Consider the following 22420-nt stretch of genomic DNA (forward strand, 5'->3'; position numbering starts at 1 on the left):
AAAATCGCAAGACAGAGCATTCTTGCGGTAAACAGTTCTGACCATCTCGTAAGTTTCTCTTGCTGACTTCCCTAACTTATAGCAAAATTTAATATTCGTCCTCTTTCCCATGTATTAAAAAAACTCAAGGTAATGGGAATCAGGGAATTTCGACGACCGATATTTACAACGGCACAGATGCACTCTTTTAACAAATTTTCGTATGTCTCACAAAAAATCTACATAATAAACATTTTCCCGTGTTGTTAAATTCTCCAGAAATAAGAAATTAGATTGCAGTATTGGTTTCCATGACAATCGTAGACTGCACGTTTCTATAGTAAGCGAAATTGAATACAATACTGCACTACATAGCACTGGGAAACTCCCTTTACAGGCCCATTAACACCTGAATGTTTCAAACAGTTGAAAGAAAAGAACAACAACTAAAGCTTCTTTATTTACATTTAATAATGTAAATGTTGGATTGCAAAAATTACTAACATTGCACATGCATCAATATTTACAGCCACTTCCACAACATTCTTTCTTCTTTTCGTCCTTCACACATGGCTTGTGATTAGGAGTCCAGGCACCTAAACTATTATTAGCATAAAAGTCCATTGGATACTCTTGCTTCCATTCAGCCTGCTTTAAGGCAACAGCCGCTTCGTATGGAGTAAGTAAAGGCTTGTGGAAGGCAGTTCCCCAGTCAATGGAAAGGCGAGGGCAAGCGATCTGAATCCACCCATCTATAGAAGAGAACAGACGGAGCTTGTCCGGAAATATTTCGGACATCAAAACTACCACATGCTGTTTCGACAATTTCTCGATCTGCAACTGAAAAGAAAAGATTGAAGATATTATAGGTATGTGTGAAAACAAAGATCCAGCTGAATCATTTAACATGTTTAGAATATTTGCAAATATTAGGGAAGGAAAGGGAGAAATTAAAACTTTCACATGTTTACAAAACTTTACCAGTATAAGGACAAATTCTGACCAAAGCATATATTGTCTAATAAATAATAGCATTACAGTTTCGGCAAAGTATCTTGGCCTTTGTCAGACGTATCATGAAATATAATTTCTAAGACTACAGCTTACATATCTCAGAAAATGAGAGGAGATCAGCAGATAGCCAATTAAAAGTTTATCTCTCAAGTGAAAGTTGGGTCATTAAAAGTTGGAAACATGTTATGAATTAAAAACTGTTAAAAATGAAAGGACGGATCTTATTGGTTCCTAGATTAACCTCCTCTCATTTTCTGATATATAAGCTGCAGTCATAGAAATTATATTTCATAATGTGTCTGATGAAGGCCAAGATACTTTGCCGGATCTGTAATGCTATTATTTATTAGACATGTATATGCTTTGGTTAGAATTTGTCCTTTATTGTACAAAAGTAGTCCGAAAGCTGGAATGAGTGGTATTCACTTACAAGCAGTATATGCGTCACTGTTCGAATAAGACAAACAACAAAAAAACGATTTGCTGTTTAACTGTGTACAATTTTTACATAAACAATACATAAATAAATGGAGATTTGTTCCAGCAGAATAAAAATTATTCATTATCGTTGCTGACAAGCAACATGCTTTTTACCGCTATATATATATGCTAAAACATGCTTTTCAGTTTCTCGGAAACTACACATGTTCTTGGAAGTTCGTCTGAAGTATATAATTTTATTCAGCCCGACGTGGTCTGTTGACTCATACAGATGTTATTTTCCCACAACATTGTACTTATATAGAAATTAAAATTTTAAAGAGTTAATCATTTTGGGATATATCTCATAAATTATTATTTTCTCCTGTCTTCTTGTTAGTGTCACAATGAAAACCTTGATCCATGTATACTTCAGTGTTAATTTCATCTTAATACAGTATGCGGCAAAACAAACAGTAGGTCTACTGAAATCACATTGTTGACATGTACGATTTATTTGTTTTATAACATAACGAAACAAAAGAAATGTCAAATGAATGTCAACTGAATGTTACTACCCATAGTAGTTCACAACCGATGTGTCGCGAAATTTTAGAATTTAAGTCATGAAAAATTTAATATTAGTTAGTTAAAATCGAGAGAGACTGTACCAGTCAGCGCCTCTAACGGTAGCATTAATGCTCAGTGCTACATAGAATCATTATAAAAAGCAATAGATTTCACTATTGTAATAAAGATTATTACTATTTGTAATAAAAATATCCAACAAGTATGTCACGATGTTCTGGAGTTCAGTAAAGTGTGCCGTCAGTCAAAAAAGGTTGAGAACCACTGACTTAACATATACTGTAAGTTTACGAGGAATTACGCCTGTGCATCATGTGTTAAAAACGTTGCGAATACGGGTTGCTGCACTTTCAACTCTGGTATAATTGTAGGGCGGGTATCCGTTCGCCGCCTTGTAGAATCGGGTGAGGTTAAATTTACATTGAAGTTGCACCTCCTGATCGTGACGTAATGTCATGTAGTATTAAAGATATACCACATTGACTTGATCCCTAGTCTTCCGATGCAAGCGCTGCTATCGGCTGAAGGAATTCCACTCGCTTTCCCTCGCTTAGCAACAGCTGAACCCTTATTGATTCAACGCGTAGGTGTGTGAGCTTTAGTTCGCATTTTTGCCACGGCTCAAGACATTTTGGTAGCACAAGTCCACTTTGCACACACAACTTTCCTGATAAAAAAAAAAAAAGTTATTTACTTAAGTTACGAAACATAGCTGAGCGAGTCAGTGAGGGAACGGGGTTAGAAGTCCTGTAAGGTTCGTTTTACTCCACCCTTATCCCCATGATAATACCATGTGACATTACGTCACGATCGGGTAGTACAACTTCAATGTAAATCTAACCTCACTCTGTTAAATCGTTCCACGAAATGAGTTTTCACGAATTTCATATTCCATTTTGACGCCTCACACCGTATGAGAGGGAACAGTGCTGGACAATAAACACCTCCTCTGCTGTACCATCATTTTCGCGCAAACTCCACACTACGCTAGCCCACGCACAACTGACAAGTGAGAATATAAGTGGCGCTCATACTACATTACACTTGCGCGACATTTATACGCAAATTTCAGTACTGTTTAGCCGCATACTGTAAGTGGTATGGTTACCATATAGTATCAATTTTTAGGTTCACAAATTAGTTTTTCTTGACCTCGAAAACTACGCATGAAATTTCACATTCACTCATATAATTTTGTTGTGTTGAGCACAATATGATCCAATTGGTGGTATACTTATCATCGGTGAATATATATATATATATATTCCTTAAACGCTGATAGTGTTGCAGAATTATGTTCGTGTAGAGCTGAATATATTTGCCTGAGTATCTCTGCCTGTGTGGTTCTCTAATCCCAGTGGGAGCACACATTTTCGGAACTGCCCTAGCATCACAAGGCGGCTGAAAAGTTACTTAAATTAAGAGACTCAGAACTTTGATTTAGAAAGCCAAAAATAACAAGAGATGACCAACAATGCCATTTCTATATATCACACAATTAACAGCCGTCTATTAGGTTATAGAATTTCAAGACCTGTAACACCAGATATTGCATTACATACTGTAAACAAAATTTCTCATATCTGAAAATATTCAAAACCTAAAAAATTCAGTCAATTGTTTCGAAGTGTACCTCATCTCTTCCTCGGTGCATTTGAAGAAAAACTTGCTTCTACATACAAGACATAATTTGTGAAATTCACTGCTTGTTCATCCTGTAGAATGAAAGTGATATATATATGTATGTTCAATATCATAAGTTTGTTGAGTGATCTGCTACTTCATGATAGTTGAATGTTAGTTCAAGACCTTCAGTTGAATGATTGAATGTTGGTTATTTGTGATCTTACGCAGAAACACATGAAACAAATACAAAAGAAAAAGACATCCTACTGACGAACTACAAATTTAGACCATCTCTTTTGATTGACAAGCTCAGAAATTCACATATGCCTTTAATATAGTAGCAAGTTTTTCTTCAGATGCGCCGAGGAAGAAGCGAGGAGTGCCTTGAAACAGTTCCCTCACTTTTTGACATTAGTAACTGGATTCTGTTGAGATATTGAAAGAAGAAAAATTCGCATTTTGCTATATTAATAATAATAATAATAATGGTAAATAAATAAAAATTGCAGAGATCCGTCACGACTAAATGATTAACGTACACACTTTAGTCCGAGAGATGTGAGTTCGATTCCGGTGAAGGTTCACGTGAGATTCATGTTATGAGTAAAGGCAAATGAAGAACAAAGTTTCATTAGCATGCAATATATAAACTGTTCGCACAAAACTGACCTCTGTAGCTACGAGTCTCATAACTTCGGTGCTCAAAATGGACGTAAAATGACATAAAAAAACAACTGTGGAGCTTTTAATATTACCAGTATTATCGGTAAGGACTGGAATTTGTGACAAAATACCATAGTTTGGCATTTTTACAAGAAAAGGTGAATAAATTATATTTATTGTGATCGTTGGCCGCATTTGCCATTTCATAGTTGTTTCTTAAATTTAGTTCACCTTTACATGAGAAATGAAAGTCACACTGTTCATCGCTATCGTGGAATGAAGCTCACCTGTGAGACATGAAATCCATTTATTTATTTATTCATACATATTTCTGGACATAACCAGTATCTTTGGCCTCAAGCCCGTTACGTATGAGGAATAAAGTCCTTCGGCGAGCACACTACCCGGGAATGGGGAAGGAAGCTGGCCTTATATAAATACCATCCCGGCATTTGCCTTGTGTGAATGAACTACCCTTCCCCCCCCCCCAAAAAAAAATAACTCGGAAAGGCTGGCTTGCAAAAGCTGTCACACCTTTTTGACCCAATGTCTCCACAGCGAATGGAACCCGGGATCGCTCGCACCAAAAGCGACAGCGTTAGCGATCACACTACGCAAGTGCACGATATGAAATTCAACGCTCCTCACCAGAGATCATACATTATTGTTTTGATCAACACGATTGATGTTGTCATGAATTCTAAGGTTGTGAACTACTTCAAATATGATCCTGTCACATCGGTAGGTGTAGAAGGATCATTTTCAGGCCTCAAACGCAACTTAATGGTCGGATGACATAATTAATAAACTGAAAAGTGGACAAGCTAAAGGAAATGCTTCATTATGATATTGTGCAATCAGAAATTAACTATGCGTGTTAACGCATTTAAAATTAGCTTCAGGTACATTAATGACATAAAAATATAATGAACATATATCATTTTTGCAATATAAAATGCCATTTTTAAAATTAATTTTGCCTGCCATTTTGTCTTATCTTGCTAGTAGACTGTAGACTGTTAAAAACTGCTTAAAGACAATACTGGATGCATAATTAAATTTTCAGTAATTTAGCCAGTATATACGCCCGTTCAATGATACGGTTCTTTCCCCGAAAAGAGCAAAATCCACACCTGTTCGTAAGCCACCTGCAGTTTCTTTGAAATCTGACATGGTGGAAGAAGACCTGATGGATACTGAATGGACAGTAGTCAGCCCACGTGGTAAGGTTCGCCTCAAACGGTATACCATTTACTGTTATATATTTTATCTATTATTATTAATATTACTATTTATTGTTATATATTTTATCTATTTCTTCACTTATTTTTTAACTTACACTGTGACGTTTATTACAATTCAAAATTATTCGACATTCCAATAAAATAACAACAGGTATAAATGAGGAATGGAACAATAATTGCTAACAGAATAACAGAAAAATATAATAATTTGAATAAAATTGTAATTGCATTAAATAAATTTATGAAATAATTGCGAAAAAATTATTAAGTCAGCAGGAAATATATTTCGATAGTCGAACCAAAGGAAAGGGTAGAAAACCACCTATCTACGAAATCATACCTAGTGTTATTGTCTGCTTTTCTACGCCATCCAATGATATTACAACTTATTTGTATAGTATGTCGTCCAGTTGTATAAATGTTCAGTGTTGTCCTTTGTGTTAAAGAAGAAATACCTTATCTAGTTCTTTTCCATGTGGTACCAAGAACCGACGACACGTTGCCACTTTGGATAGCAATAGATATGCGTTGAATTAGGAAAGATGTTGAGCGAATATATCCAGTAACGATAGAAATGCGTCTGCCTACTTCTCTAATAAAATCAAGACTTGCAGATCCCCAAGCACCACTAGTGTCGATGGCAGTTGGAGCAAAAATAAATTTATCAAGAAGGGTGTTATATTTCCTTTGCTTTTCTACTTCTCTACGACTAGCAACAGCTCCAGCATTCATAGCAGCTAAAGGAAGTTGAATGGGCAAATGTATCTGACCACGTAAAGTCCCATACTAGTGATTTGCCTTTCAACCAAGGAACTAATGTCATGCCATCAGGTCGTTTACCATCTGAACAACAACATCCTGAAGTTTCACATATTGAAGGAATTCCAGCTGTGGTAAGGGCTCGTAAAATGATATCATTCACAGAGGAGTGTCTAGCGTGTCTACCAATGCTCTTCATGCATGAAAGGCCATGCAGGCCACGTTGGTTAACTTGATCCCCGCAAGCTGGACAGCGATGTGGCTTACAAATATCTGCACCTAATCTTAAGGCGACAGAGATTCGAAATGCCTCATTAGTCATATGAAGACCTAATGGTGGGGAGGGTATTGCATTCAACCATGCCCCAGCATGTAGGGATGAGGCAGCACGAATCCTGGCTTTATCCTCTGGAGTAATGACTGACTGTAATTTTATCTATTATTATTAATATTACTATTTATTGTTCAGCATAAGCATGGGACGTGAAACTCAATTTCTTTTTTTTTTTTGACTATTTATTACTACTACTATACATTTGTTATTCTGATATATTTATTATTTTATCTTTTATGTTTTTACTTCCAATTTCCAGTAGTTTTTTCTTGTATTTTAGTATTTTCAAATTTCATTTAGGGCAGTCTGTTTTTGAGAAGTGGTGAGATTGGTCGGGTGGTTCAAGAATTGTATAGTCACACAAACATAGTCACTTTCATATATATATATATATATATATATATATATATATATATATGTGTGTGTGTGTGTACTGTAAGAAAAATTAAATCATTCGTTTTACAAACAGCACTTGTTCCTATAATAAACTTATACAGGTGAAACAGAAGAGAAGAGAACAAGTGTCAGCTTGATCGTGGTGCTACAGAATCTTCGAAGCAAGCATAGGAAATATCATACACAAAATAAATATATAAAAATTGTATTAAAAAATAAAAAATGCCACAATATTTCATCCTACATAAACGTATTCTTTATATCCACAAAACATCACAAAATTACCTGTCTTTTCCAAAATTTGGTTAGTTAATTTCTAATATAATTTTTAAAGAAATAAAAAGAAAAACTGCCTTGCGAAGTTATGAATAGTGATCATGTATCACAACATAACAAGTCTAGGGTTTAGGATTTAGATTTCTAGACTTTCGGCATCTATAGCTATTTAGCCCATAACGTATATAACAAGTCTAAGGCCTATATTTAAAAACATTCCTTAAGGCTACCTTAACTCAAGGATTCCTTGAGAAGCCTCCCTTGACTGAAATCGGTATTTATAATCCTTCCTTGATGTCAAGGGACCCTTAAGTTCAAGGAAGCCTTAAGGAAAATCTCTCCTTGACTCAAGGTAGCTATCGACTAACCTTAAGCCTTCCTTGAGTTCTTTAACAGCATAGAGATTCGTTTTCTGGCATGGAAATAAATGATTTTGTTGAATGTGTCATGTATGTGGAAGAACAAATATTAAAAAAATATTACTTTGCGATGACTAATGATGCGTCAAGACATACGAGGCACATGGAAAATCCACTTGAACTGTATAACGATAATCAATTCTTTGAGAGATACAGGTAAGTCAACTATGCATCTTGATTTTAACTTTTATGCTAATTTTAATAACAGTAACATAGTGACAAAAATAACAAATATTCATTGTACACACAAAGTATGAGTAGTTCCACTCATTTTCCTTTACTTTTCTGGGAGTTTTTACAGTTATATTCTCTATGGATCGTAGATCCTATTCTCGTTGGGCACTTCTCTCTTCGGACCTTTCGTTTTAACTATTTCGTCTTATTTTTTGAACCAAGAGACATTCACTTCATGGTGTTGTATTCCATGTTTAAATTGCTCTAATCATAATTTTCATTTAGCCATGTGTAAAAAAAAATCCAAATATAATTTATAGTTTCAAGTTTACCTACATATTATTTTAAAAATTAATTGCAATAACAAAATAGGTTGGGATGGTTTAGGTTAGAATAGCTTAATTTATTAATTTTCACAGTAGATCCTTGTAATACATCTAGTGCAAGATACAATAACATAAGAACCATACGCATGGGTGCTGCACAAGGTTAAGACAGAAAATCATGCAACTCAGGAACCAAGGAACATGAAGATAAAAGGAAGTAGGACTTTATATATAGTCTGTTACCAAAATTCATTACTTGTATAAACAAATCTTATACTTGATACTGGTTTGTGTTGGCAGAAGGAAATTATTTACGTGTTCAACTTGTATCTCAATATATCGGCACGTTCGTATAATTAGATTAAGAATGTAGTGTTTTGTTGTTTTTAGCCAAGAAGTATAATGCAATTGTGTTATAGAAGGGAAGCAGACACTAATTACATAAAATGTAAAATTTTCACAATTTGGTACTATTCCAGATTAAGTATCCATGTTTAAATTCATTAATTATGACTTCTTTTGCTCAGGAAATGGTTCTTGTAAATTGTTTCTTATGGAAAGAATTCCATTCATATGTGTAGATTAATTTTAGGGGGGCTTAAACATTATATGACATACTCTGTGCAGACATGCCGTAAAAACGACAGTTCAAAAATCAAAAATCGATTTGTGCTAGATAGCCTTTAAAAAGGACGAATGTTATCTAAACGAGTCAGGGCAGGGCGAAACTAATGGCCCCGCTCTGTAGCAAGCGGCTACGTCCGAAGGGAGCAGGCGCGTCAGTGACGGTTGGTAGTTTTTGAAGCTTTGGTTTGCTCCATATTCTTGTACGTCAAATATACGCTGCTAGACTTGAGTATCATTTACCATTGTGATATTCCTGATTTTTCATGAGATTTTCAGCAGGGATACAGGGACCTTCACAGAATACACCTGTGTAGGAGTAATGTTAAGGAAATTATGAGGAGCGGACATAAATGCCTATTCGGTAATCCATATCTCCGCGTCTGGTTATTTCCGTAACATGTCTCCTGCACATGCGTATTGTACAAAGGTTCATGTACTCAAAAACCGGTCTCGCTTCCATTGTTCATATATTCGCCCTGGTCATTTCTGTAGCATGACTTCTACGCAGAAGTAGAATTTCATTTTGAAGTATGAAATAAAAAGACAGTAACCTAACCCAGCTACTAACGCCACACTTATTTTCATGCTCCATACTGATCATGGCCTGTCTTCCACCTTTAAAGTCCGCGAACACGCTCATTTGATTTTCAAGTATTAACTGGAAATGTTTAGGTTAGGTTTTCTTTCTGTTGATCATAGGTTTATTACACAAAGTGTGTCGATTTTGGTTTTAGTTTCAAACTGTATTCATTTCTCGTTTCAGGTTTTGGTTTTAAGCTGTATTCTTTTCTCGTTCCAGGTTTTCGAAAGTAATATTTCTGAGATAAATTTTTCCATTACTGGGAGACGATTTAGAAAATATTATTTTGTGGGAACGTTCACTACCAGCAATTCTGAAAGTACTCACGGTTTTAAGATTCTATGTGAATGGGAACTATCAGGTAGGCGCTATTTTCTTTGAAGCACATAACATATGAATTTAAAAAAAATGTAGTATGCCATTTTCACTGTTTTCTTCAAAAACTAGTTTAATATTTTATTGCTCAATATTACCAGTAGTAAATTCATGTTTCTCTTTCATTATTTTCAGACCATACTATTATATACGAGGGTCACTTCGAAAGTTTTGAAATGTGAAATAACTTACATACTTAAAATCAATTTAACACTTACATTTTCTCAAAGTATTCACCATTACACTGTACACACTTTTGCATCCTCGAAAACCACTTTTGAAAGCAGTGTTGCCAGTCTTTTTCTTCAAGTGTTGAAAGTTCATTCTCGTAAGCCACTACAGCTTCTTCAGGGCTGCAAAATCTCTTCCCACGCATGCGATCTTTGATCCTGGGGAACAGAAAAAAGTCACACGGGGCCAGGTCAGGGCTATTTGGCGGATGAGTCATAAGTTTGACCTCCGTAGATTCTAAAAACTGAATTGTGATGTTGGCCGTGTGTGCGGGCGCGTCGTCATGATGAAGCAGGATCCCACGCAAGCCAGTTTTTGGACGCCGTTCCCAAAGCTCCTGGAACACTTTTGTTAGGTAAACAGTGGTGTACCACTGAGCAGTAACAGTCCTTTGTTCTTCAAGTGGAACAGTTGCTACATGGCCAGATTTGGAAAAGAAGGTTGCAACCATCTTCTTCCCCACACTTCGCGGTCGCTTCACTTTCGTGGGTGGATTTTCGTCTGGAAAGATCCAAACTGTAAACTGGCGTTTATTTTCAGGGACAAATTGATAGATCCAAGTCTCATCACCAGTAACAATGTCAGAGACGCGTCGAGAATTGCCTCCATCGAATCTTGCAAGCATTTCTTCACACCATTCCACACGCATGCGGTTCTGCTGTTCAGTCAAAGTGTGAGGCACCCAACGAGATGAAACCCTCCTGAGCCGAAGATGATGATGAAGAATTTTTGTTACTGCTGGCGATCCAATGTTCACCGTAGATTCAATGTCCTTGAAAGTTGTTCGAGGATTTTCTCGAATCATTTGTTCCTCAGCAGCAATGTTTTCATCTGACACAGCTGTTGCCGGACGTCCAGCTCTCTCTTCATCTTTAAGCGATGTTCGGCCTCTTCTGAATTCAACAAACTACCGAAAAATTGTAGCACGGGAAGGAGCAAGGTCCCCAAATGCCCCCTGCAAACGGTCAAGGCTTTGCGTCTCGTTCATACCACCTTTGGAATCATAAAGGATCATTGCCCGAAAATGTTCCCTTTCGAGCTCCATTCTAGACAGCCGAATATACTGCTCACATCAACAAATAAGTGAAGGCGATATGGCCACGCCGATAAGCGAGGTGAGTTGAAACTTGCTTCGCTTCTTCGCTCTGGATACCGCTACCGAACGCAGTTGTTGGAATTCAAACACTGTGCCACAATAATGCGTATCTCAAAACTTTCGTTGTGACTCTCGTACTGGGTTACACTTCGTATAATATAAAATATAGAACTTTGTAGTCCCCAATAAAATGTTACAGCACCAAACACACGATACAATTTCGATTATTTAATGGTGTTGAACATTTCACAGCAAAATTTTATTTGTCACATAAACAGTAGGTACCAGCGATTATGTGATTATATTTTAATGGCGAATTATACAAAAAAGGTTTATGTTCTTATCTTTCCTAATAATCAACATTTCAATCTTTTCCATAATTGCTCTTTTCTTTTCTTGAAAGTTTTGCAGCTGAAAACCACGATTCAGTGGTAGATATCAAAGTTTATATCTGATGAATCAATCGCATAATTCGCAATACTCTTTGCTAATATCAAAGTCACTTTCGTAATTAATTTATATCATACTTTTAGAAAATAGCTCAGAACAAAAATAACAACAGAATAAATCAATTTATTCATAGTTCCATGATTTTCAACAAGATAAAGAACTATACAAGTTGTTAAAGAAAAGAATATACACGTAGGTATTTCTTCCTATCAACAATCCGCGAAATGATGTCAAGATTATACCTTCGGGTTCTTGTTCGGATTTTAGCAAACTCTCTTTCGAGAATAATAAAACTAGTTTATTCTCCCATTGCATCCTCATAATTGATAATTCATAAAATTATGAAGGTGAGTCTTAACTACAGGATTTGATGCAAAATAACATAATCTAAGAAACTTAGTTATAATTTTCATTTTCTGATTTAATTTATTTTACAGATAATAAACAAAAACAATTGTAAATTAGGGTTGTTAAACTTAACGGCAGTGAGGCTGCTCCAAAAGGGATTTTATTAAAAATTAGCTAATATTTACCATTTTCTATCTACTCATTCCTACAATCAAAAGTAGACACAAATGTGACTTTCCATAATTATAGGTAGCGTTATTTCACACGGGAAAGGTGCATCTGAATAAATTTTGAAGTTGCAAAATTAGCAAAAAAGATTCAGTAAGAATATTCCTGATGTTTTTTAATGTAACGTATTTCTGTGCTTGTTTTACAGATACACATTGAAGATAACCAATTTCATGAGCCACCCAACAATTTGCCAGATTGTGAGGAAAGTATTATCAGTCTTTGCTCGTCGCCTGATATATGTGATTGATTCCCCATTCCTGAAGTTCAATTTCATCAAATGGCTAGTTTTCCTAGAGCTGTAGGATATATTGACTGTAGATATATTCCAAAAAGAAATCCTCGCAGGAAAAGCACTGAAACATTTAGAATCAAGAAATGCATCTTTAGTGTTAATGTACAAGTGGTGAGTGGCCCAAATAAAATGGACAACAGAAAATATTACTTAAGAAGAAATATTGGAAACGGTTAGCTGTTCTTGCACAGACCAAAATGTTTAGAACAGAGGAGTGTCCATGTGTATGTGTCATACAAAGGCTTCAATATATTGATGTTTGTGCGTGCGTATTATGTAAAAACCAGGAACGTTCTCTGTCACCGGATCCACCTCGTGACAATGATTCTTCTAATGACTGATCAGTTTGTATTACTAATTTGATTGTAGTCCTTATTCCATCTTTATCCCTGTGTATTCATACTATGATAACTATTTTGAAAGTAAGCATAGAGCAAATATCTGTGATATTGCAGCACCAAATATTCTAACAAACAATGTGAAGTTTTAATATCGGTTATTGATTACTATATTCTTAAGAAATGTACAACGGTAAATAAACTTCTCTCAGTATATTTGTAACTATTTGTTGTTCGAAATTTTATTTTTTATAACTTCATGCAGAACAAACATTGTCATACAAACCATTGCTACTCACAATGTCCATGCTTGGCTACTCGGCGCCCATATCGTGTTTATTTATTTATTTTTGTTAAGTGATTATCAGACGTTTTCATAGGACGGCAATATATATATGTTCAATACCTTTTCAATATAGTTTTCATTTCAATCAATTGTAAAATCTATTCTTTAAAAACATGCAAAGTAGGCTTTATTGTAACCCAACGTCACAAACTTTAACATTTTGTTCTACTGTATGCGGCAAAACAAACGGTACTGAAATCACATCGTTGACAATTATTTATTTTTTGTACAACATAATGAAACATAAGAAAGGTTGGCAAAAATGGATGTCAACTAAATGTTACTCAACACTTATAGTAAATTTACAAGGAAGCATTTTTGTACATTGTGTATTCAAAATGTTGAACATTATGTCGCACATATTCTTTATAGCGGTCCTGTAGATCGAAGAAAATGTTAGTGAACACGGTTTGGTGGAATGACAAAGCAAATGACCGAATCTTTTCTCTTAACTCCGGTATAGTGGTAAGAAGTTATCTGTTAGGAAAATTGAATCCTTCAGCATACCCCGTATATAGGCATCTGGAGTCATGAGGTGAGGGGAGTGGGAAGGATATGGAAAATCTGTTCCACAGGAAATCAAGCGATGTCCAAACGCTTGTGAGCAGAAGGGTAAGTGACTCACTTGCAGTGTGGGCAATAGCTTCGTCTTGCTGCATCCATTGTTGTTAAAGACAGATTTTTTGTGTGGTAAAAGCCGCACAAATCATGCAAGGCAGAGTCAATAATCAACTGTCGATTGATATGGCGATCAAAGTACACATGGCTCTTCATCACTGAACCATATGTTACTTATGAAATTTTAATCTTCATATGACATAGCTAACACTCCAGAGCAATACAGTAGACACCCACGCTAATCTCTTGCAGTGAGACGCTGCCCCTCACCTTATGAGCGGAAATATTGGTCAAAACTAAGTACCTTCTCCTCTGTTGTGAGCAACATTATCTTCGCACCAACTGCAAACTACGCTAGTCCACACACAACAGAGCACACATGTGGCACACACAGCTCATACCACATTGCATCTGAGCGCCACCCGTACGCGAATTTCAGTACTGTTTATTTTGCCGCATACTGTACATAAAATGAACTAGTTCCCTGAGTTTCAAAGTCAGGGAAATAATATTATTATAATTTAGTTAGAAAAGTGAGATTCTTCTCAATAACGTTTACTTCTAGGCGTTTTTTCCTTATTTCTAATGGTTTAAGTTATGCGTCACAAAGCAAGTATAATAACACCACGTTTAAAGATGGCGACACTATATAAGATTTGTACTAACCAAAGATACTTTTACCATTCATTATAGTTTGATCAGAATGAGGTTTCTATCTGAATTCTGTGAGGAGTTATAATTGTTGAAATTTCATATCGTTAACCTTAAATGATTCCGAAATGTGGATATCTGAGTAAAAGAAATTAAAAAGCCCCACTCCTTTCTCTTCTCCCTTCTTTTCTTCTCTTCTACGACAAGTATGAAAAAACGAAACATCTATTTAGTTATTTTGAATGATGGGTCCATACACTCAATTTCATGTCTATACCATTAAAGGAATCCGAGATATGTTTCTTATATCTCTCTCTTTTTTTTCCTCCTAGGACAAATACGAAAAAGCGCTGAAACATGTAATAAATTATTTTAAATAAAAAGTCCAAATACCAAACTTTATGCCTTTAACGTTAAGGAACTCCGAGATATGGCCATCTTATCATATATGGAACTTTTATGATAGTAATTGTAATCCCACAGGTTTCGTTTCTTGTTCACTTCGTTTTCTTCCTTTCTAGGTGAAATATTAAAAGAAAAACGCTAAAGTACATGACTTATTATTTTATGTGAGGAGTGCAAATACTAAATTTTATGTCCCTAACCTTAATAGATTCGAGTTATGGATTCCTTATAATAATTATAATTCCCGTCCCTTTTTATTCCCAACCTCTTTTCTACTTTCTAAATCAAATATGAAAAAAAGAAAACGCTGAAAAGCGTATCTAGTTATTTAAAATGAGAAGTCCAAATACAAAATTTCAGGCCTCTAATCTTAAGAGATTCTGAGATATGGGCATATTATTACTGCGTCATCCCATAAGCAATGTCATATATTTGCACCGTGAGGAAAACAACGATAACACTACCGTTAGCTAGGAAAATAGTCTCCATCGGACTCCACAACACTCTGGCACCTGTCAACCGGTTGTTGAATCCACTGCTGAAAGAAATCACCAGTCCTGGAGGCAAATAACTGGGTCACAGTTCGTCGCATGCCATCCTTATCTAGCAATGTTCACCTGAAAGGTGGTTTTATAGGCTGCAAAAAATATAATTGTCTGTTGGTGCAAGATGTGGTAAAAACGCCGCATGGGGATTTTCTTCCAAACACATTTCTCGATCTTATCACAGGTCTTCCTTGACGTGAGTGGGCGTGGAAAGAGCACACCATGCCAAGAACCGGAGTAAGACGTTTCTTCAACAATGCAGTCCGTATGGGTTCAAGTTGCTGACAGTAGTCACCTGCATTGATTGGATCTTATTACGTGGCAATAACTCAAAATGGATTATACCATGGATATCCTACCAAACATTCAATATTACTTCACAGGGATGGAGGTCCTTATTTGGCCCAGTTCCTGTGGTCATCTCCTCTTTAGGTACTCACTGACGTTTACGTGTAATGTTAAGGTAGAGGCCTAACTTTGTATTCCTTGTCACAATTCTGTCCAGAAATGGCTCATGTCTTTGACAGATGAAAATAAACTGTAAATGTCACTAACTGCTGCTTCTGTTGAGGCGTTAGTGCATGGGATACTCATTTACCGAGTTTTCACACGTACTTAAGGTCCTGTAGATGGCGATGAACGGTCGAAATAGGTAACATGGAGTTCCCTGCCCAGTTCTACAACAATATACATTGAATTTGCCTTCACTGCTGTTCGCAAGGGTTCTTGCTCAGCTGCACAGATGTCCCTTCTCGTTGCTCATCGGTGAGGCTAGTATTCCCACACTAATCTGGTACTTCCGCATATCCAAACTATCCTACCTATATACGAAATTGATGTTTCATGTCGCTACGCTGACTGATATCCCTAGTGTAATTCATTCAACATAATATGCCGTATATGATCCGGTCCTCCGACGCTGCCATAATCAAACACAAGCAACAAATCGTTCTTCTTCTGGATGCTTGCCGTCATTTCACGTGGCGTCTACTTCACTAGTCTGTCGTCAAATGGCGTTATTATAGCAGTCATCGAAAACACGACATTATTTATGGGATAAGCTATTAAAATAATAGTAATTCTCGTCGTTTTTCCTTCTCAACCATTTACTTCCTTTCTAGGTCAAGTATCGGAAAAACGCTTAAACATGTGACTAATTATTTTCAATGGAAAGTTCGTATGACAAATTTCATGTCACTAAACTTCAGAGATTTCTTGATATGGGATCTTATTTCAGAAATTGTAATTCCTAAATATTTTTCGTTCTCAGCACTTTATTTTCCCTTCTAGATAAAATATCAAACAAATCTGAAACACGTGTCTAATTATTTTAAATGAGAAGTTCACATAGCAAATTTTATGTATCTAACCTTCAGATGTTGCAAGATGTTTTAGTATCATTTCTTTACTTCATTTCTCCCTCTTTTTATCGAATTTTCAAAAAATATCCCTTATCGGTACCTTATGTCAGATGTCTATATACGGGGCACGGTGACTCAGGGGTAGAGCACTCGCTTAACTCTGGTGCGTGTTGTTCCTGGTACCTGGTTCGATTCCCTGCCAATTAAGATTGTAAAGAAAAACATCGTTTTAGTGGGTTTTCTCACGGTGCTCCCGTTTCCTCCTATATTCTCATTCCACCAATTCTTCTATCATCATTCATTTGCCTTAATTATCACTCTCCCTTAGCCTAAAGGGTATAATCATGGAAAGTTAAACTGAAAGATTTCATTTCACTGTCATTTCTATGCACTCTCAAAATTGGGAGTTTCGAGGTTAAGCGATTTGGCCCGGAAGTTGATTAGTTAGTCTGTCGCTCAGTACTACTTGTTATACAAGGTGATACTTTATAGGGTTTAAAACTTCAATCAGTTATAATTGTGTATTGGAACCACACACAAACTTATTTTATATGTCATTATACTGCAAAACATTTCAAGTTTTTTTTTTTTTTTTTTTTTTTTTTTTTGTGACAAATCCATTTTGGCTCAATGCGTGCACCTGCGGTCATCCTGGACACATCCCAACCAAAGTCGCTTTCCTGCCAAATAGTAGCCAGCATTTCATGGAAAACGTCCGCGATGACTGTTGTGATGCGATGTTTCAGTTCATTAACATTATCAGGTAGGGGAGGGGTGTACATTTTATCTTTCACAAACCCCCACAGAAAGAAGTCAAGTGGCGTGTAATCTGTAGACCACGGCGGCCAGGCAATTGATCCACTACGACCTATACACTGATCTGGGAAACGCTGATCAAGAAATTCTCTTACTTCTATCAGATAGTGCGGCGGGGCGCCATCTTGTTGCCATCATAAGCGGCCATCGTAGTCATCTTCGTCTAACTGTGGAACAACGAAGTTCTGGAGCATATCAAGATAGGCGATGGTGCTCTCAGCAAAGAAGAATGGTCCATACACCTTTGCTCTGGACACATCGCAAAACACGTTCATTTTGGCGCTCAAACACGAACCAGCTTCACGTGCGCATGTGGATTTTTCGTGGCCCAAGTACGACAACTGTGTGTGTTGACTCGGCCGGAAAGGTGAAAAGTTGATTCATCACTGTATACCACATTGTTCAAGAATGACTTATCACCATTAATGCGATCAAACATGGTAACACAGAATTCATGTCGGGTATGGTTATTCGCTTCACTCAATGCTTGAACCAAGGACAATGTGTATGACTTCATGGACAAACGTCTACGACATACGAGCCAAACAGTGGTCTGAGGGATACCAGTTTCTTGTAATGCACATCGTATAGATTTCCGAGGACTGTGGACAAAACTGCTTCCATCACATCGTCAGTCACGGGTGAGCGCCCTGGAACCGTTGTGTGTTGCACAGAACAACCTGTTTCAACAAATGTTTGGTGCCATTTGTACACTGTTGGTCTGTTGGGTGGTTCCTTGCTGTATTGTATGCGAAACTTACGCTGTACACTCGTTGCTGACTTCGTTCCTTCAAACCAAAATACGCATTTAGCTCACCAACGAAAGTCTCCATTTTCAACGACTGACCGGTGGCGCCGCGTGTGGTCACCTCCGCAACTACTCAATACGTGAGTTAAACTTGAACTGCCTTATGCAGAGTTGTTTTGACGTTTGATTAGCGTCTTACTAAAAGCCTGATTACTGCAGGAAACATATGTTAGTCGAACTGTTTAGTATGATTCTAATCATGCTTCAGAGCGACTCTGCATAAGGCCCGAAGTGTTTTTCCAGTCTGTATAATAACATATAAACCAAGTCTGTATGTGGTTCCAATCAAGAATTATTTAACTGAATTTGTAAAAGAATCACTCTTTTATATATTCAAATAATAATGGCTATTACTTTTGGCATGTTCTGCCAAGATCGCTGGTTGCTTGAACTTAGGAAACTGGAAGGCACCGTGTGTAAGATGTTTGCTATCACTTCGTCAGGGTAATTGTGATATTTTTGTTAACTCTTTTTTTTATTATTATTATTATTTCGGTTGAGAGGATTGCACTGGAAGTTGTGCCTCAAGGGATGCTGAAATAGATACTGTAGCTTTTAGGTACACGGTACATTTCAACTCGCCCGAAAGATCCTGCACACATGAAACAAGCAACGGCGATTGTGGTGCTTAAGTTTGTCTTTTCTAGGTTCTTCAGAAGTTCGTTCCTCATGGTTCTTCCCGTCCAAGATTAAAAAAATAAACATATTGAGAGATTAGGAACATGTACTAATTGCGTTAGTAGGTACCGGCGCAATTCAATGTGAAAATTTAGATTAAAAGAAAAAAGAATTGTGTTTAATGTACATTATTATGTTCAGGAGAGATAAGGGCACAAGAGATTCAGTTTGATTATTAAGGGTGATCGGTGAAAGATTTATAGAAAAAGGGAAAGAGGTGTATGTGGTATTTATTGATCTAGAAAAGGTTTATTACCGTGTTAATTGGAAATATTGTTGTTTTAAATTCTAAAGAAAGTTGGGTTGGAAAATAAAGATCGAAGACTCATAATAAACTTATATATGAACCAACAAGTAAGTTTTAGAATAGTGGAGAAAATGACAACGGAGAGTTCAATTGGAGGGGGAGTTCAATAGGGATGCTGTCTCTCGCTTACATTATTTAATATCAACCTAAAAGAAATAGTGAAAAGACCTTACAAAATGAAGACGGCATTTCGGTAGGAGATAGAATGATTAGGTGTATATGGTTTGCAGATGATATGGAGTCTGTAGAAGAATCTGAAGAGGAAAACAATAAGTTGTTAGAAAACTTGAGGAAGGGCTGTGAAGAATATGAAAGGAAAATAAATGTTCGAAAGACAAAAGCCATGGTGATTGGAACGAAGGGATTGGTGTCAAATATAGAAGTGGAAGGTGAGAAAATAGAACGAGTGATTAGTTTTCGATACCTAGGTAGTATTATTAATAATGACATGAAATGTGAATGTGAAAAAAAAGTAAGGATAGGAATGGCGAAAGAAGCATTTAGGAGGAAGGAAATACTATTTTGTGGAACTATGAATAAAGAGTTGAGAAAAAGACTCATACACTGCTTCGTGTGGAGTATTGTACTGTATGAACAGAAACATGGACTTACGCAAAAATGATGAAAAACGACTAGAAGTTTTCGAGAAGTGGTTGTGGAGCAGAATGGAGAGATTAGTTGGATCGAACGGAAAACGAATAAAAGGGTGTTAGAAATTGTAGGAGAGAAAAAAACAATTTTAGATATTATTAACAGGAACAGAAACTGTTTGGGATATTAGGTAAGAAGGATTTGTATCGTGAGGGACGTCCTAGAGGGTATGGTGGAAGGATAGAAGGGAGAGGGCGAATAAGACTAAAATGAATGAATGATAACAAAGCAGAGAAATCGTACGTGACGATAAAGAAATTAGCGGAAGACTGTGTAGCATGGAAGCTCCTCAATTGCAGCAAGTGACTTGCCAATAATGGCAGAATACCTGTGATGATGATGATGATCATGTTCATTTTCATGACACTTGCAGCATTATAATAAGTATTCATTTATATTGTCTAAATATTTTGTATGTGTGTATGTTGACATCATTTTCTTGGAAATAGTATTTAGTATTAAAGTACATGTCTAGTAGTAGAGTCTACAGGGTGGCCAGAAAGTCCCGTTACTCCTTGATAAATACTAATGTAAGTTTTCCCGTTACCCCTTGATAAATGCTAATGTAAGTTTTCCCATTACTCCTTTATAAATACAAATGTAAGGTTTTCCATTGTTCCAGATTGTGTGATACTTCCAGTTACAGTATTGAAGAACGTGCTATTGGAAGTTGTTGGTTACATGAGAGAAACCCAGAACTCACCATCTGTGATAGTGCGCTATGGGAGTTCATTATGGGCATCGTTGCACAAAAACGTTAGGATACCACTTTCGAACTCACAGAAGCAGTGAAAGAAGTTTTCACTCAAGTTACACCTGAAAAGCTCCTCAAAATGTCTCTCAGAACCTGGCGGCTTTGTCATGAGAATGACGGCCGAGAGACTGATTCTTTGACTTAATGTTTCCTACCTCAGTAAAACTTCTCGAAAGCATTGTTGTTCATGTCATTCAGTTCTTTCCGTGTAGTTATTTACGTAGGTTTAGTGGTTTATGTTACTTATTTTCACTTGGCGTGGGAGACCCGGGTTCGATTCCTGGCGGGTGCTCATGTGGTTCGGATTCCACGTTAATCAGTAGATCTACGTCTCATATAGCCTCGCTGCTCAAAGGGACGTTAAACTCAAAATCAACTCAACTATTTATTTTCAGGGGTAAGGGAACCTGTGTCCACCCTGTATATTTTGATAATGATTTGTTTGCAGTGCGGATATATAATTTATTTATATGTGAGGATGTTCATGTGCAGTTAGGCCTATCTAGTAAGCCTAACAGAACATGGGAAGTTTCTGTTTAACTATCTACTCCAGCACACACAATAAATTTGATAGTTGTAATACCATATTACATACAACTGAAAACACGGGAAAACATATTGCATATGGTCTTTAAAAACCTTAGAATGAAAAAAAAAGCACGGAGAACAAACCTCTGAACAACCAAACCAGACTGCAACATCAAAAATTGACATGTTACTTATTTTCGAGGTATTTACGAAAAATTACAAAATTTACGGTAGTTTGATTTTGCCGGCAAAAATCTTTTAAAATATATAACAGTGTTCGTTTTACTAGGCTTCTTCTTAACTTATTTAAATATTAGGTTGGGCTGCCAAACTCCAAGATGCACATATTGTTGATAAGTTTTTGCTAGTTCATTTTGGCGTATCACATTGATTACTAGTGCAAGCACTGACATAATACATTAAAATATTAAACAAGAATGGAAGGTTGCAAGCAACAAATCATTGAGGAAACATAGTAGTTTGAAAGGAATAATTTACAAAATGCGAATTTCGTACTTCTTTTATTGTATGAGTACTCATTGGCTGTTGGCTATGACCTCATCACTTCTATGACGTCTTTCCTTGAGTCTACCTTGAAATCAACCTTCGATAAGGAACAGTCGAGGAAGGTTCATAAATATGACTTTTTTTCAAGTAGCCCTTGAACTTCAAGGAACACTTATCCGAGGAAGCCTTGAAGTCAAGTCAAGGAACAGTTCAAGGAGTGTTTATAAATATGGGCCTAAGAGTCAAAAGTGACAAAAAGTCGAAAAACTCCGCTTATACTAGTATGTTTCATAAATTATACAACCATTTAATTATCTTTCGATTGCCTCATTATTCACTTAGTAACCTTCTTGATCAACCTTTCCGCCAATATTTCAAGTAAAACACTCAAGCTCTTCATCCAAGGCACACAATGCTTAAGTCCTTTGTACATCATGATCTTTACAGTGTTTTTTGTCTCTCAACAGTGGTAATTATGAATAATGAGGTTTTTTTTTTTTTTTTCGATACTTACGGCCATCTACCTTCCTCAATAATTGTAAATTGCTCTTCTTATTTTACTAATTAAGGTTGTCTTAAACTCCTCCGTGCTCAGTTGGTAGTGATGGTAGATGTAAAAAGACGAAAATATGATCTTTAACCTCCGGAGCCTTGTTTCG

The 22420-nt window shown here is 36.5% G+C and overlaps 1 protein-coding gene across 1 annotated transcript in view; it reads right to left on the reverse strand.

Annotated features, from left to right (window-relative positions):
- Nucleotides 1-420: 420 nt before the first annotated feature.
- The window catches only part of Dph1 (diphthamide biosynthesis 1), a 28085-nt gene continuing 6085 nt past the window's right edge, over nucleotides 421-22420 (reverse strand). The window contains exon 3 of the mRNA XM_081750661.1: nucleotides 421-819. Coding sequence (XP_081606787.1) covers nucleotides 496-819 — 324 coding nt within the window. The 3' untranslated portion in view covers nucleotides 421-495. The remainder of the gene's footprint in view (nucleotides 820-22420) is intronic.

This window comes from Thermobia domestica, chromosome 3 (assembly GCF_964235325.1).
Source record: "Thermobia domestica chromosome 3, izTheDome1.hap1.1, whole genome shotgun sequence".
Taxonomy (NCBI): Eukaryota; Metazoa; Arthropoda; class Insecta; order Zygentoma; family Lepismatidae; genus Thermobia; species Thermobia domestica.